The sequence below is a fragment of the Ursus arctos genome, unplaced genomic scaffold (genome assembly GCF_023065955.2).
Source record: "Ursus arctos isolate Adak ecotype North America unplaced genomic scaffold, UrsArc2.0 scaffold_31, whole genome shotgun sequence".
NCBI classification, from domain to species: Eukaryota; Metazoa; Chordata; class Mammalia; order Carnivora; family Ursidae; genus Ursus; species Ursus arctos.
In genome coordinates, this window is record NW_026622997.1 from 28529151 (window position 1) to 28545512 (window position 16362).

A 16362-nucleotide genomic window follows, 5' to 3' on the forward strand; every position below is an offset into this window, starting at 1 on the left:
TAAGTCTTATGGATATAAAGTTGGCGGGGGGGGAGAAATTGAGAATGGGCTCCCAGATTCCAGGCTTTGTGACTGAATAGCTGCAATTAGCCAGGTTAATACAGAAGCCGACCTAGCGTGCACAGATCGCAGCAATTCTGAACTTGTTGAAATGCCTAAGGGTTATTCAAGCAGTAATATTTAGTAGCAAGGTTAGCTCAAGAGAGTCTTCTGAACTCTCTGTAAAGATGCACATTTGAGAGGCTTGGAGCCACTGAGTGAGATTAGAGAAGATGAACAGAACTAGAAGCAAAATGAGGCAAAATCCTGGCAAACTTCAACCTATTGGAAGAGGCTGAAGAAGAGTCCATGAAGGAGACCAGAGAGGAGCAGTTGGACAAGTAAGAAATGAAACAGGTGAGACCGGCCACAGAAATCATGGGTGTAGAGAATTTCAGGAAGGAAGTGTGATCAAATGTCAAATGCTTCAGAGGTCAAGTAAGGTGAGAGCTGAAAAGTGCATCCTGACTTTGCCAATTAGGAGGTCCTTGGTGACATCTGCCAGAACAGTTTCAGTAATGGAAGAAGTGGGCTGAAGAGTGGGAATGGGGCTGAGAGAGGAAAATTTAGATATTTTCAGGGCTTGACTGTGCAGGGTAGCTCAGAGGTAAAGAATCTACAAGCCGACAGGATATTGGTAAGGTTTTCTTTCCTTTTTTTTTTTTTTGAGGCTGGCAAACCAGTAGAAGTGAGAAGTTAAAAATGCCAATTGGAACAAATTGGAGGATTGACTAGGTCTAAAGAAAAGGAATTTCCTTAAACCGAAGAGAGGACTTCTAGTACAATACTAAAGGATTATAGACAAGGCCCTGTTCATAGAAGAGAGATGGAAAATCGCGAGTTCTGCAGGTTGGTTCTTCTGTTCTATTGGGTGGGAATAGGGGTTATGGACTAGAGTGAAGATGTGAACCCATACACTGAGGATCAAGGGAGGGATTACTCGCTATAAACAAGCAAAAGTTTTGCTTTAGGTGGCAACAGATTCACCATAATATCCTTAGATTTTTACGAGATTGATTCAACATTGAGAGAATGAAGGGCAAAGCCCTAGGAAAAATAGGAGTTTTAACTGAAATGGTAGAGAATGAGATCAGTAAGAAAGTGAAAGTGACCATAAGGCTGGTAAGTTTTGTGGAAGGCAAGGAATCGAGGCTGGGAGGCCTCAGTGAAACGACGAAGTCTAGGTAGGTTCAGGAGAAACAGAGGCTGTAAAGCTGTCTAAGACAAAGATGCCGAACAAAACGCCCACATCTACCTTCCGCACCTCATTTCCCGCCGGAGGCACCAAGAAGGTGATAAACTCCCTTTCCCCTGGTCGAACTACACCATGCCCGGGGAAGGGCCCCACCCTGCAAGCCCTCACATCTCCAGGTCCAGGCCCCACGCTCCTTCACTGACAACTTGGCGGGGCGCGTTTCCGGGGCTCTGTCTAGGACGAACAAAACAGCACCTTAAACCCGGATAAAAGGAACCAAACCACGCATCCCCCAGGCGCCCGGCGCGGCGGCTGATACTAAAGGAGGGGCACGGGAGGCAAATGACCTGCGCGCAGTGACGGCTTCCGCCCCACCCACTGAGCGCGCTCCCAAGCCTGGCGAGGGAGCGCTGGTGCCCGCGAACGCATGCGCTCTGTTGCTCTCCCCCGAGGGCTCGGGCGCGCCTTTCCCCTCCCCCAATCCGATCTCACCCTTGCGCTTGCGCAGTGCACGTTCTCGGGCAGCGGCAGCCATGCTGAACCCGTACGGAGAGGCTAGTGGGGGGGACAGGGTCGACGACGGCGGGATAGGAAGCCGGGGATATGGAGAAGCAGCGGCATTAGAGCGCCCTGGGTCTCTGGAGATAGGCCAGGGCCATGCGGCCTCTTTGGCCCCTTGCGCGACCCTCAGAAACCTTCGGAAAACTGGTCCTCGTGGAGGGGGGGGGAAAAGGGGGCGGCTGGCACGTGACCCGGGTCAGCCAATCTGGGTGTTGCTGACGTGGCGGCGCGGCCCCGACGATCTCCCCACCCCCCAGCTCGCTCGGGAAGGGAGGGGCTGGGGGTTACGCCCCCTCCCCCAACACAGCTTCAGTTTCCCGGGGGGGTGACACCCCGGATTACATTCTCTTCCCCCCTCCCCCCGCACCAAGCCGAGGGGAACGTTGGCATCCCCCTGGAAGATTCCAGGTTCCAGGTGAGAAGGGGCCCTTGGGGGGCGGGGATGTTGTTAGTCATTTAAATGCTTAACCAATGGTGGGGAGTCCGGGGGGGGTAATTCTTGGGGTTCAGAGAAAAACCTGAGGGTGGGAGGGTTTGTCCTTCAAACAGTTTACAGCCAATGGGAGCGTGGAAGGGGGGCGAGCAGGAGAGGGCCCCTCAGATGGGGGAGGGGAATGGCCAACCTCATGCCTCCATACCAATTGGAGGGCAAAGGGGCGTGGGGGCGGTGTGTCCCCCCATTCCATTCGTCCCTTGGGGGTAGAGGAGTCCGGAGCCAGGTGAGGTTTCCTTTTGGCGGCAGGAGGGAGGGGTGATCTAGTCGGCTGAGGAGTGGGAGTGGTGTCTGTATTTCCTACTCTTGAATGTGAGTGTGCAGCCCAGGTTGTGAACTGAGATTGTTCCCGGGCGCCCACTCCCTTTCTCCCCAGAGACTCTGGAAGGAGCATTTCTGTGCTTTTGTGTCAGCGGTAGGAAGCTCGCAGTCATCACATGGCATGCTGGAGGTTACGCTTCGAATCGCTTATCGAATTCGTGTGCATTCACGTGGACAGGGCCTGTGGAGCCTTCTGTACAAACCTTCGTTACCTCGGTGGGGTCTTAGCTCATTTCGTGTTACCCCAGGCTGGGGAGGGCTTACAAGCTGAAAGCTTGGGGTTCGCTTGGGAACAGAGACCAAGCCCAAGGTGGGTGCTGGGTGGGCTGTAGAAAGCGTGGTCTGAGACAGGAGGGAGTGAGGCTTAGGACCTGGAATGATTTCACAGCTTACAAGGTTTCGGGTTTCTCCAGGGTGGCGTCTTTTGCCTCCTTCATCCCCTCCCCCATTCCTGAACAGTTCTCTCCTTGTGTACTGCGGGGGAGGGAACGGAAAGGAGGGAAGAGTTACTTTTCCAAATTCCTAACTAGCTGTTAGCCTCCCGTGTGACTCATGTGGGGGAAGGGAGGTTTGGGAGGGAGTAGGGAGCAGTGATTTTCCGGAATGCAGGAAAGTAAGCCAGAGTAAGGTCTGGCAGCCCTTTCGCTTTCGAAGACCCAGCATTTTCGCGACCTCCTAAGTTTTTTTTCCCGGCCGGCCCCCTAATGGGCCTCTGCAAACTTGCAAGGCCTCGGGCGGAGAGCTGTAGGTTTAGGAGGCTGGGCCACTAGGGGGAGGGGGGTGGGGGGAGGGGAGAAGGCCTCAGCAAAGTTGCTGTGTCATTGCCCCCCCTGCTGCAACCACCCGCGCCAACCTGCATGTACTTTGGGGGCCGAAGCCTGATCCCTGCGTGGGGGAGGGCGGTAGTGATAGGGGAAGAGGCTTCCTTCCCGGTGTGCACGTCCCCCGCAGGGTTTGCCCGACTCGGGTGGTCGAGAAGACGTGAGATTGGCGGCCATTTTAGACGCAGTAACCGAGGTTAGGGCTCAAGAGGGGCGAAAGGAGGGAGGGTGATGTGGTTGGAGCGCAAGGACCCAGGCCCTCACGAGTCCTTCCGGGATGGGGGGGCTCTTATGTTCGATGATTTACATTAATTTCCTTTGTCAGATATGCAGTCTGTTTTCTATCTTGGTATCCAGAGAAGGAGATGCAGGGAGAGGGAGACCTCCCGCTAAAGCCCAGGTTGGGGATAATTCTTTGACTCTCCCATTAGGGGAGGAGGGGCGGGAGGAGGGGCGTGGGCCCAGAGAGGGCTTGAGAGATCCTGGCCTGGTTGTATTGAGTCTTTACTCATACATAGTCTAACCCTATTCAGGTAACAAGATTTTGGGGAAGACTTAGTGAGTAGGTTGGGGGAGGGGGGCGAGACTGAGCTCCCAAAATGGCTCCTGCCCCTCCTCGGAGGCGGACGGCCCGGGGGGAGGGGAGGAGGGGAGAGAAGGAGGGGGAGGGCTAGTCTAAGCTGCAGCCGCCGCCTCCTCCGCTCGCCCTCCTCCCTGGCGCTGACCGATGGACCAGCCGCTCCGTGGGGAGGACTACGGACCCTGGTGGGGGGATGGGGGGCCCTGCCGCCCCCGAGGCGGAGGGATCCTAAGAGGGGGGTTCGGGCCTGCCCTCGGGGTAGGGGAGGGCCGGGAGCTTGGGGAAAGGTCTGAGCTCGCCAGGAGGGGGAGGGTGTTCACCCTGATTCGCCCCTAGCAGGACTTGTTTTTTCCGCTCTGAACCAGACACCGGAAAGAAGTTTGGGGAGGAGATGGGTTTCATTTTATAGAGAATATGGGTATGTTTCGAGATTTTGCTCCTACTTTAGGGCTGCCGGAATTTTGTCGACCAGGCAGATACTTTTTGGGTAACTGAAGGTATGAGCAGGGACGGATTGCAGAGGTGCTTGGGTGCAAGTTTTGGGAACGTATCCTAGATTCGGTTGTCCTGTTGGTAAGCCTTTGGGAGTTCGCTGATTCTGAGTTTTGCCTTTGTCTTCCGATTATTTGACCTGGGGAAAGACGGGGAGGATTTTAAGACTGCGGCAAGCCTGTATTTTTGGTTGTGGAGTATGAAAATGTTAGATCCCTCCATGGCTACGTTCGGGAGCCCTTAGTTATCTGCTAGAGTAGCAGGCCGCGGCTTCTAAGATGGCGTCTTCTTCCTCTTTTCAGATACTTCACTGCAGCGGCCTCTCTGCTGAGAACAACAACCCGCCAGGCGTCCTGCGGCCACACCCTGGCGGGCCCAGGCTGGCTACGCCCACGCGGCCCCCTCCAGTCCTGTTGGTGTGGCCAATGGAGGAGCTACGAATGGCACGACCTGCCCGAGCTTGGCAGTCGCCGGTCACACCGGGCTCGGACGCCTGGGAAGACTTTGTTGGAAGGGGAGGCGGGGAGAGGGTGCTGCACCCATGCCAACCTCTCTCTTTCCCTGGAGTCGCCGAACCACAGCGCAGCCAATTGGCTCAAAGATGTGGCGGGTTGCCGGTTCCCTATGGGTCTATGCGGCACTCTTCTGCCTAGTGACTGACACCTTGGAAATGAAGCTTATGACGTCATCGCTCCAGTCAACCAATAGAAAACGCTCCCGCGGAGAGGTGTTCCTCCCCTTTCAACTCTGCTTCTTCACGCGCGTGAGCGAGCGTGCGCGCGCGGAGGGGGTGGGGGAAATCTCGAGCACGGTGGCGCGCATGAGCGGCGAGGCTCCTCCTCCCTGCCTATATATAAAGGGCTGGCGCGGGGCTCGGCGGCGCCATTTCGCGCTGGAGTGGAGCAGCCTCTAGAACGAGCTGGAGGATTCTGCCTACTGATAGAGAGCGTTCGAGTCGTCGGGGGCCGCCATTGCAATCCACGTCCATCCGTTTGGAAATGGCCTTCGTCTCGGCCTATGACCGGCCCCGGCGGACAGTACAGACCCCATAGAAGCCCCCGACGCTCCCCTTTTTCGGGCCCCGCCCAATCCTCGGAGTCTGTCCACCCCCTCTACTCCGCCCTCAAGAGGATTTCAAAGATGGAGGCGGCGGCTCCCTAAACCACTTTTCGTGTTCATCCGCCTCCATCCGAGATCGAAACGGGACCTCGTCCGCTGCGGGCAGTCCCAGCAGGAAGAGGGGATCCTTGCAGATCAACAGCGGGCAGTATTGACGACGGTGTCCGGGATTGGGGGCCGTCCTAGTGTTTGAGGAGTCCGTCCCCCCTCGCTCGCCCGCCTCTGCTGAGGCCGCCGCCATTTTCTCGCTGTCCGCCTCCCGCGGAGCGCGCCAAGCTGCTGGGAGCTCTCCGAGAAGCAGCGGAGAAGACTTGCTTTCGCGCCGGCCCGGTGGGGGGGGGGTGTCGCCTGGAGGGCCAAGGGCAGCGGCCCTCCACCCCTCCCCGACTTCCCGGGTTATGCTGGACCGGGAGGTAAGGGGAACCGAGGCCACCCGGACTTTCCGCGGCTGAGCGCAGCGCCGGTTCCCCGTGGTCAAGATGCTGCAAAACGTGACTCCCCACAGCAAGTACGTCTCCGCGATCCGCGTGTGGGAAGGAGACGTTGGGGGGGGGTTATGGCGCGGGGATGTGGGACATCGGGTTCGGAGGGAGGACAGAACCGGCTCGGGTGCGTTGCTGTTCCGCGGCCGACTGTTGGCTCTCGGGGGCTCGCGGAGGGGGTTGGGTGACGGTTTCGGAACGGCGGTAGAGGGCCAGATACTGCGTATGGAGGGAGTACAGGTTGTCAATTTATGCGTTACTTTTCCCGCCGTGATTCAGTCGTCTTCTAGTCGGACAGAGCTGGGTTGGCGGAGGAATGTAATGGGAAAAGACGGCATTGAGTGGGTAGCCGGTCCTGCGGGTGGAGGGTCCGGTGTCTAGCAACGGTTTGTCATAGGTCTTCTAGGGGGGTTCGTGGCCCCATCTAGCACCTTATAGGGTTGTCATGGCGATAGAGCCTCAGCCTGGCTACGGAGGTTCCCAGAGTCGGGTAGAGAGATTACTTTTAGCCTGTGGGTTTGTGTGTCCAGGCTAGGGCATTAAGTTCTTGCTTGTCTTTCAATGACTGAATCAGTTTTGTGTTGGGGGTTTGCGTGCGTTTTGTTTGGAGGGATGTTTTTGATAGCTTTAAGAGTTTCATTCTGGGCAGGAGGGTGGAGCTAAAGATTTTTAGTCCAGCTCTGCGGATGTAAACAATGAGATCTCCGTGTAGCGTCTCTAGTCTTAGGCCCTGGGAAACACCTGGTTCTGAGGAGTACCAGAGAGAACATAAGTTTGAACCAGTCTTGGTCATTGATTCAAGAGTGTGGTGCTAGAGTGGGAGCCGTTAATCTTATTTTTTGGCGGGTTCGGGGGTGGTCTATCACTACTCGGCTGGAGCTTGCTGACCTTGACTGGGGACTGGGCCGGCTTTATTTTTGAGTCCTTTGGAGGAGACGAATTCGAATAATTTCTGGGGTTGGCAGCTGGGTTGTGCCAGGCGGTGAAGTCAGACAAATGCTCTCTTGTCTGAAAATTTTTTTAAGTTGGTAAGGTTTTCCGTTAGATTTCTGATTCATTCTCTGCTTTAAATTAAGCAGAGCTTGTGGGGAGGATGGTGGTGTGTTTTCTTATGCCCAGATGGATTTTTACGTGTCTCATCAGTATTTTATGAAATCTGCTCCCTATTTTGTTCCCTTCCTCTCTTCCCTGGCTTCCCTCAGGCTCAACCACCATGGCAACCACTTAGCCCCTAGTGAGGAAGAAGCTTGGGGCTTGAGCTGCTCTGCTCCACCCATTTTGTTTAAGTTCCATCCTGTAAAGCTTGTGGTTCTCAGATGCTATGCTGTGCTTTACAAGAAACCATCTTAGGACTTTGTTTTATTTTTAAAGGGAACTACAGATGATAGAGTCTGTCAGAGTCCAGAAGGTGGGATCTGGATAGGTGTACTAAAAACAGGGAAACGGGGGGGGGGGGGGGAGGCAAGAACAAAAGCTCCACATATTGTTTGGATACTAGTTGTAGTTAAATTTGACTTCTATAAGCTTGATTATTTCTTATAAATTCCAGGTCTGGATTTATTGTGTATGTAGTGTAAGTGGCACTTATGATTTCTGTGAAATTACCACATCTAATTATGTTTCCCATTTCACAGGCTCCCTGGGGAGGGGAATGCAGGGTTACTGGGGCTGGGCCCAGAGGCAGCAGCTCCAGGGAAGAGGATTCGAAAGCCCTCTCTGTTGTATGAGGGATTTGAGAGCCCCACAATGGCTTCAGTGCCGGCTTTACAACTGACCCCTGCCAACCCACCACCCCCGGAGGTGTCCAATCCCAAAAAGCCAGGACGGGTTACCAACCAGCTGCAATATCTGCACAAGGTGGTTATGAAGGCGCTGTGGAAACATCAGTTTGCATGGCCCTTCAGGCAGCCTGTGGATGCCGTCAAATTGGGTCTGCCGGTGAGTAGGCATATTGGAGTGGGGAGGTATTGGGAATGAAGAATGTGTGTGAGTGGAGGTGGGCTGCTTAGTATAGGTGCTGCGGCCCCTAGGGACTTCCCATCTCTTCCCCCGTAGGGCAGATAGCCACCAGATTTCTGGATTCTTGGCCCTTTGTGATTATTGATCCAACCGCTTGCTATCTTGGCATCTCTCATTGTGCCCTCCATGTGTCCTTCCTTAACTTTTGTGCCCTGGCTCCATTTTACAGATTCCCACCCCAGGTTGGGAGAGGACCACGGTGGCCAAAATTCTTAGCTTCTTCCTCTCCCTCATGCAGCCCATGGATAGCCAGCCCCAGAGGTAATGTCACAGGATGGGAAACCTTGCAGAGCGGATGGGAGGTGGGTGGTTAGAGAAAGGCACCAGGGGCCTCCCAACGGGTGTTAAGAATCCCATTCCTTTTTTTTTTTTTTTTTGTCCTTAGTTTAATTGGGGCCGCAGTATAGGGACTACACAAGACACATAGGGGGTGTGTATGTGCGTGTGTGTTTGCTGGGGTCAGTAGTTTAGGAAAAATGGCATTTATTTTTCAGTGGTTCTGATAAGTCTTTCTTTCTTTAGGACTATCACAAAATTATAAAACAGCCTATGGATATGGGCACTATTAAGAGGAGACTTGAAAACAACTATTACTGGGCTGCCTCAGAGTGTATGCAGGATTTTAACACCATGTTCACCAATTGTTACATCTACAACAAGGTGAGTTTTTCTGTGTGGGTTCATTAGTAGATGAAGAGAGACCGTGCTTCTGTTGCTGCTAGATATTTTGTTGGTATAATGTTTGAAGGTGTTCTCAAAGTGGGTTGGATCCAGAAAATCTGAGCTCCAAGGGATACCACTCAACAGTGATGTGGCTTCAGAGATCTGGAGTTAAAGGTTATTTAGTAGAACATTTTCATATTTGGGGATGGTGGCCCTGTTTCTCAAGAGAAATCTAGAGAGAGCTGAGTAGAGCAGAATGTATTCTTGACAGTCTCATTTTCTTTGAACTTTTTTCTTTATTGCATTTTGAGGGACAATTAGGGGAGGACATGGAACTAAGTGGCCCAGTATAGGTAATTTTCAGTACTTGATGACAAAGTTGTCTGAGGGGGTGATGGTGATACTTGGGACTAGGAACTCCTCAGAGAAAAATGTTTTGTCTGCCTTTAGCTGGCATTTGAATCTTGTTTTGTGTTTTCTGTAGCCCACTGATGATATTGTCCTAATGGCACAAACATTGGAAAAGATCTTCCTACAGAAAGTGGCATCGATGCCACAAGAAGAACAAGAGCTCGTGGTGACCATCCCTAAGAACAGCCACAAGAAGGGGGCCAAACTGGCAGGTAGGAAGAGCTACAGTTTTTCTAATGGAGACAAGATGGGGAGGGTAATAGAACTAACCTTTTTTTTCCTCCCCCCTTTTTTTCCAGCACTCCAGGGCAGCGTCACCAGTGCCCATCAGGTGCCTGCTGTTTCTTCTGTGTCTCACACAGCCCTATATACTCCACCACCTGAGATACCTACCACTGTCCTCAACATTCCCCACCCGTCAGTCATCTCTTCTCCCCTTCTCAAGACCTTACACTCTGCTGGACCCCCGCTCCTTGCTGTCTCTGCAGCTCCCCCAGCCCAGCCCCTTGCCAAGGTACTGATGGGTGGATTTCTTTTGGGCAGTGGGAAGGGCAAGGTCTTGGATGAGGTGGACCCTAAAAGGATCGCATCTTGTTTTTCTCTGCAGAAAAAAGGCGTAAAGCGGAAAGCAGATACCACCACGCCTACCCCTACAGCCATCCTGGCTCCGGGTTCCCCAGCTAGCCCCCCTGGGAGTCTTGAGCCCAAGGCAGCACGTCTTCCCCCTATGCGTAGAGAGAGTGGCCGCCCCATCAAGCCCCCACGCAAAGACTTGCCTGACTCTCAGCAGCAACACCAGAGCTCCAAGAAAGGAAAGCTATCAGAACAGTTAAAACATTGCAATGGCATTTTAAAAGAGTTGCTCTCTAAGAAGCATGCTGCCTATGCCTGGCCTTTCTATAAACCAGTGGACGCTTCTGCTCTTGGCCTGCATGACTACCATGACATCATTAAGCACCCCATGGACCTCAGCACTGTCAAGGTACCCACTGCATGGGGCAGATGGGATGCTCAGGCAGTGATTGGAACTTTGGGTTCAATAAAACAATCAGTCACTTCTTATGGGCACACGGCAATCTTGATTCTTGGTATTTTATTTTTACGAAACGGTAATGGGACAGAAGGTTAAGTACTTAACAATTGAGTCTGTATTTTTTGGAGTTTGAAACTGTATGGTGAGTTTTGTTTTCAGAGCAATACTACTCATGTATGTTTAAGTTCTGCTTACTGGGAGCATTGGGTTAGGGGAGTAAGGGGTTGGAAGGATAGTCAGAGGCCACCCACCCCTATCACTTAGAAATGGTTTTTTTTTCTAGACGTAGATATTTCTTCAACCCACCCAAATTCCTTTGACTTCAAACTTGAACCCCAGGGCATAGATCTTTAAGGTCATCCCTACTGTGCTCTCAAGAGAGGGCTACTCTTGCGGTGTCTGGGGTTGGCAGGGAAAGGTGAGTCTCCCTGCCTGTGCAGCTTCTGATGCTGCCTCCTTCTGCAGCGGAAGATGGAGAATCGTGATTACCGGGATGCACAGGAGTTTGCTGCTGATGTGCGGCTTATGTTCTCCAACTGCTATAAGTACAATCCCCCAGACCACGATGTTGTGGCCATGGCACGAAAGCTACAGGTGAGTGTCAGAGTTGGAATTTGAAGACCAAATGGGTCTGGGTAGAGAGGTTTTGTTCTTTGCTATACCACCTTATTGCAAGGATCTCCTAGTATGCATGGTTGTAAATTAGAGCTGTACTATACCACCAGGTGGCTGGGTGTAATCGGGGCAGTGTTGACTAGCATGGTTCTGAGGGTGTGTGTCTTCCTAGGATGTGTTTGAGTTCCGTTATGCCAAGATGCCAGATGAACCACTGGAACCAGGGCCTTTACCAGTCTCTACTGCCTTGCCACCTGGGTTGGCCAAATCGTCTTCAGAGTCCTCCAGCGAGGAAAGCAGCAGTGAGAGCTCTTCTGAGGAAGAAGAGGAAGAAGACGAGGATGAAGAGGAAGAAGAAGAGAGTGAAAGCTCTGACTCTGAGGAAGAAAGGGCTCATAGATTGGCTGAACTACAGGAACAGGTATTTTGTCACTTAGTTTTATTTTGTAAAGTGGTCATGCCTTGTCTTTGCCCTAATTTTTTTCTCTTACTCCTTTTTATTCTACTTTATTTTTCTCATTATATAGCTGATTCTTTTGTTTCCAGCTTCGAGCAGTACATGAACAACTGGCTGCCCTGTCCCAAGGCCCAATATCAAAGCCAAAGCGGAAGAGAGAAAAAAAAGAGAAAAAGAAGAAACGGAAGGCAGAGAAGCATCGAGGCCGAGCTGGGGTTGATGAAGATGACAAGGGACCTCGGGCACCCCGTCCATCTCAGCCCAAGAAGTCCAAGAAAGCAAGTGGCAGTGGGGGTGGCAGTGCTGCTGCACTAGGCCCCCCTGGCTTTGGACCTTCTGGAGGAAGTGGCACCAAGTAAGTTCTAAGAGGTTAGGAAGCAGAGACGAACTTGGCTATTATTACACAGCGTCCAGGGGGAGAATGGTTTCTCTCAGTCCTTGCAAAGTTTTCTCTAAACTAGAGATCAGCAAACGTTTTCTGTAATTGGCTAGGTAACAAACACTTGATTTTGAGAACCGTAGAGCTTCTCAAAGTTACTCAACTCTGGTGAGGTAGTGTGAAAGCAGCTGTAGAGCTTGTGGAAGCATGGGTAGGATTATTCCAATAAAACTTACACAGAAACTAGTGGCAAGCCACATTTGTCCCCTAGTTTGTCTGTCCCTTCTGTCTGCACCAATAAATCTGTACAGTTTGTCTTGTGTTTTCCATGATGGGGTGGGTTAGAGTCTTTCAGGGAGCAAAAAGATGGACTCAGGCCATTATACCAGTATCTAGTTCTCAAAGCCTAAATAGATAGTAAGTGCTTAGCATGTGAGAAGGTCTGTTCTGAGGAGTGTTTGTAGTATCTCCTCTCCAGTTGGCTCACCCATTTACCTTACAGGAAAACCGAAGCATTACTCTGGCAGGAAATTCAGATTACTGGATTAAACAGTGGGAATGTGTTGGGAGAGGTTAGTGATGCTTCCCTGACAAAAATTTTTTTGCCTATAGACTGCCCAAAAAGGCCGCAAAGACAGCCCCACCTGCCCTGCCTACAGGCTATGATTCAGAGGAGGAGGAAGAAAGCAGACCCATGAGTTATGATGAAAAGCGGCAGTTGAGTTTGGACATCAACAAATTACCTGGGGAGAAACTTGGCCGAGTTGTGCACATAATCCAGGCCAGGGAGCCTTCTTTGCGTGACTCAAACCCAGAAGAGATTGAGATTGATTTTGAAACCCTCAAGCCATCCACGCTTCGAGAGCTTGAGCGCTATGTTCTCTCCTGTCTACGAAAGAAACCTCGGAAGCCCTATAGTGAGTATGAAGTGACTTTCCCCACATCAGTCCAGCAGTCCCTGAGCAGTTCTGGCGACAGTTTAGAAAGGGGTAGTAGGGTGTGTTTGATGCTCTTCTGATTGTCAGCTCCTGGGGCAGAGGGATACATGGTGGTTAACAGGTACAATGAAACTATATGCTTATGGCAGTCTTAGACTTGGAATGTTTGATTTTTTAGCCATTAAGAAACCTGTGGGAAAGACAAAGGAGGAGCTGGCTTTGGAAAAGAAGCGGGAACTAGAAAAGCGGTTACAAGATGTTAGCGGGCAGCTCAATTCCACCAAAAAGCCCCCCAAGAAAGGTGAGTACCCTGTAAGCTACTACAAATTAACTACATCCCCCTCTCTTGATTCTTTCCTTGACAAATGGAGATCAGATTTGTACAGCTTTAACCTTCAACCTTGTTCTGCAGCAAGTGAGAAAACCGAGTCCTCGTCAGCACAGCAAGTAGCAGTGTCACGCCTCAGCGCTTCCAGCTCCAGCTCCGATTCCAGCTCCTCCTCTTCATCATCCTCTTCTTCAGACACCAGTGATTCAGACTCAGGCTAAGGGGCCAGGCCAGATGGGGCAGGAGGCTCCGCAGGACCGGACCCCTAGACCACCCTGCCCTGCCCCTTCCTCCCCTTGCTGTGACACTTCCTCATCTCATCCCCCCTCCCCCCACTGTAGGAGAGCTGGCTCTGCAGGGGGGAGGGGTGCAGGGACATTTACTGAAGGAGGGACTTAAATGGACAAAATAAGATTGAGTTCCCAGCCCCATTGAGAGTGACCTCTTGGGCATAGAGCCCCCATTCAAAATGACTGGGGCGGGGCAGGGGTACAGGGTGGGAGTGAGCAAAGGCCCTGATACAGGGTTACCTGAGGCCATGGCTGCCCTGTTCACTTGTAAAAGCCCTGTTTTGAGGTTGTTTGTTTTAATTTATTTTAAGCTAGGTAAGGCTGAGGAGTATGGGGCCCTGGTCCCCTCAGCCTCCATGGGGAGGGAAGAAGGGGGAGCTCTTTTTTTACGTTGACTTTTTTTTTCTACTCTGTTTTCCCTTTTCCTTCTGCTCCATTTGGGGCCCCTGGGGGTTTCAGTCATCTCCCCATTTGGTCCCCTGGATTGTCTTTCTTTGTCTGTTGATTCTAACTTGTAAATAAAGAAAATATTATTCAAATTTTGAGTTACCTTAATAACATTTGCTTTGTAGTGTTTTAAAAGGAACATAATAAAATTTTGAGGAAAATAGTCCTGAAGTGAGAAAAGATGAGCTCTTATAGTTGGGTTGTTGTCTTAGTTTTTAAACCAGTAGGCTGTTGCTGTGGTGATAAAATGTAAGTTCACCTGCTTTGTAAAATGAATCCTTCAAAATAACCTTGGTTTGGGGGTGGTTTGGTTTTGTTTTGTTTTAGATCTATTTATTTAAGAGAGCACAAGTGGAGGGAGAGGCTGAGCACGGAGCCTGACTTGGGCTCGATTTCGAAACCCTGAGATCACAACCTGAGCAGAAACGGATGCTTAACTGAGCCACCCAGGCACTGCTGCTCCGGTTTAAATAGAGAAAGTTAAACACTCTGGTTCGTTGATACCTTAATCAAGTTTAGGACTCAAGACAAGATAGGTTTTTGAGATTTTTCCTGTGTGGATTGTCTCCTGAACATGCTCGTGAAAAGGATGGAAGGTGACTGACAGGTACTTCTTGTGTTCTGCATCCGAGAAGGCAGTTGTGCTTTCCTTTGTAAGCTTTGGCCTCAAATTCCAGATTTACAGAGCCCTGCAGTTTATTAACAACATAATCCAGCAATTTTTGCCAAATGCAGATCACAAAAACTAACCTCAATAAATGTAACCCCTTGCTGAGGAGAGAAGGGCTGGGATGTGGGTTCTGAAACTGGGGACTGGCCACAAAAGTATTTTAGCATAGTATGTCAGACCATTGTAGAAAACTTGACCTTTGAAATAAGAGCTGGGAATTGTTAATGTAGAGAAAACTGTCTATTCTGCTCTAAATGTTGCCAGAAACAGGGTGGAATCTGGTTTGGATATGGAAGATTTTGGAAGCAAGAATTTAGACTAGCAGGGATTTTCAACCCTTACCATGTATTAGGGCTCCAGTAAAGCTTTTTTAAAAATACTGCAATTTCAGCATTTTGTCTTTATGAATTCTCATTAAATTGGGGCCTGGGCAATAATGTTTGAAAGTTCGGGAGATAGTAATGCACAACCAGGGCTGGGAACCACTTGGTAGGTTTTTTGGAAAGCCCTTAACTTGGAAAGAGAAACCTGATTTGGCTTTTGGCCCAAGTTAATTGTAGAACTCAGGGAGTGAATCTTGAACTTTCAGCTCTGATTTTCTTGAGAAAGATGATAGAAAAGGTTTGGAAGGAGCCTGGGTGGCTCAGTCAGTCAAGCGTCTGCCTCCAGCTCAGGTCATAACCCTGGGTTCCTGGGATCCAGCCCCTCATCAGGCTCCTTGCTCAGTGGGGTGTCTGCTTCTGCCTCTGCCACTCCCTGCTTGTTCTTTCTCTCAAAATGAAAGAATTGAAAACTTGGACATACTTGTAATAGAATTTGTTGTGGGGGTGGAACAAGAATTGAATGATTACATGTTACAATTTCAGTCAGATGCATGTCTGTATGTCCAGGATTACATCTCATTTCAAAAAATACAAAGTTTGAATTAGTTTGGGAGGAGGCTAGTTACAGAATCTAGTATAAGTTGAGAACAAATGCTGTAAGAAAAGGCAGCGTAGCCCATCCCCTTGACTGCAGAACAGCATGAGATGGAAAGAGTGGCTCCGGACCTGCATCACACCTCTCACGCTGCCACACCTGGCCACTTTCAAGTGTACATGGATTTCCTGAGACTCAATTTTTTGGTAGAGTCCTTGCTGTCATCTCTGACCCTTGCTTTAGCTTGAGCCAGTCTGTCTTTTGATGTACTTTTTCTTTCACTTAGTCGAATTTACTGGTCCAAGCCCCAGCTTTACTCCATCCCATACCCTTTAGGCATGGTAGTAGTTGGGGAGTCTGAGTGCTACTGCTACCTCGATTGAAGTTACTGTCTTCCAAAGTAACTAGTAGCCCGTCAAGCGGGACACAAATGTGGATCCTGTGGGTATCCCTCCCATGCTCTTCCCAGCTCTTGAAACCATGGCTTCCACTGCCTCTTCCTCATGCCATTTTCTCCTCTAATGTCTCCTGCGGGACCTTTTTTATTCAGTCACATTTTATGGAGTTTCCTTGGTTGCCTTTTAACAGATTAGGTCAATAGACCTAGACACTGCTAAGCTCTGCTAAGTTGGGGGTGTGGGGGTAAAGTTAGAGAACAAGCCCTACCCTCATGAAGCCTGCTCTTTGAGTTCTTAATTCTCATGGTACACAGTGCGGATGGTCTCCAAGATGAAGGCATGACTTGGTTTTCTCAGACACTTAATCCTTATTGTATGCCAATGTGTGGATCCCAGTCCCAGCCCCTGCCAACTTTGCTCTTGGATTCCCTGAGGACAATTTTGATTGGAATTATTCTTTGGATCTTGCCCAAAGTAACCTTGAGAGCGGTCTTCCTGAGCAGTGAGAGGGACTGTAGCAGAGCGGGGAAGGGGATGTGGGAATGGTGGTAGGGAACTGATCTGATGTCTCCCAGGATCTCACATCTTTGCTGCTTTCCCCTTTCCTGGATCATAAGTAGTTCGAGCTCTGCAAAATCTCACTTGCTCGTCTCCAGCACTTAATGAGACAGCTTGCTGCCCCCATAGTTTATG

At 50.6% G+C, this 16362-nt stretch overlaps 2 protein-coding genes across 17 annotated transcripts in view; one reads left to right on the top strand and one right to left on the bottom strand.

Moving 5' to 3' along the window:
• LOC113243786 (HLA class II histocompatibility antigen, DM alpha chain) overlaps positions 1-1813 on the bottom strand; it is a 16289-nt gene extending 14476 nt beyond the window's left edge. Inside the window, exon 1 of one of the 2 annotated variants that reach the window (XM_026482637.4) lies at positions 1727-1813. In XM_026482637.4, coding sequence (XP_026338422.2) covers positions 1727-1769 — 43 coding nt within the window. In that variant the 5' untranslated portion in view covers positions 1770-1813. Of the gene's footprint in view, positions 1-1489; positions 1532-1726 lie in introns of those variants that run through there. The other variant, XM_044378250.3, reaches the window with a different exon arrangement.
• Positions 1737-13775, top strand: BRD2 (bromodomain containing 2). Of its 15 annotated transcripts, none has more exons than XM_026482633.4 (13): positions 1980-2210; positions 4805-6129; positions 7738-8041; positions 8645-8782; positions 9270-9408; positions 9496-9710; positions 9804-10178; positions 10695-10823; positions 11017-11265; positions 11391-11656; positions 12293-12597; positions 12797-12919; positions 13031-13775. In XM_026482633.4, exons 2-13 carry the CDS (start codon positions 6101-6103, stop codon positions 13165-13167), a joined length of 2409 nt encoding a protein of 802 aa, XP_026338418.2. In that variant the 5' UTR covers positions 1980-2210; positions 4805-6100; the 3' UTR covers positions 13168-13775. The 15 variants fall into 15 exon arrangements, with proteins under 15 accessions (XP_057160814.1, XP_026338418.2, XP_057160817.1 ...); XM_044378249.3 differs by lacking the exon at positions 1980-2210 and adding an exon at positions 3169-3626; XM_044378248.3 differs by lacking the exon at positions 1980-2210 and adding an exon at positions 4086-4195.
• The last annotated feature ends 2587 nt before the right edge of the window (positions 13776-16362 follow it).

Excerpts from the sequence above, each read along its gene's own strand:
- BRD2 (XM_057304831.1), top strand. The coding sequence starts at position 6,101 with ATGCTGCAAAACGTGACTCCCCACAGCAA. Across the intron at positions 8,783-9,269 it reads ATTGTTACATCTACAACAAG|CCCACTGATGATATTGTCCT; the intron begins GTGAGTTTTTCT and ends TGTTTTCTGTAG. Across the intron at positions 10,179-10,694 it reads TGGACCTCAGCACTGTCAAG|CGGAAGATGGAGAATCGTGA; the intron begins GTACCCACTGCA and ends CTCCTTCTGCAG.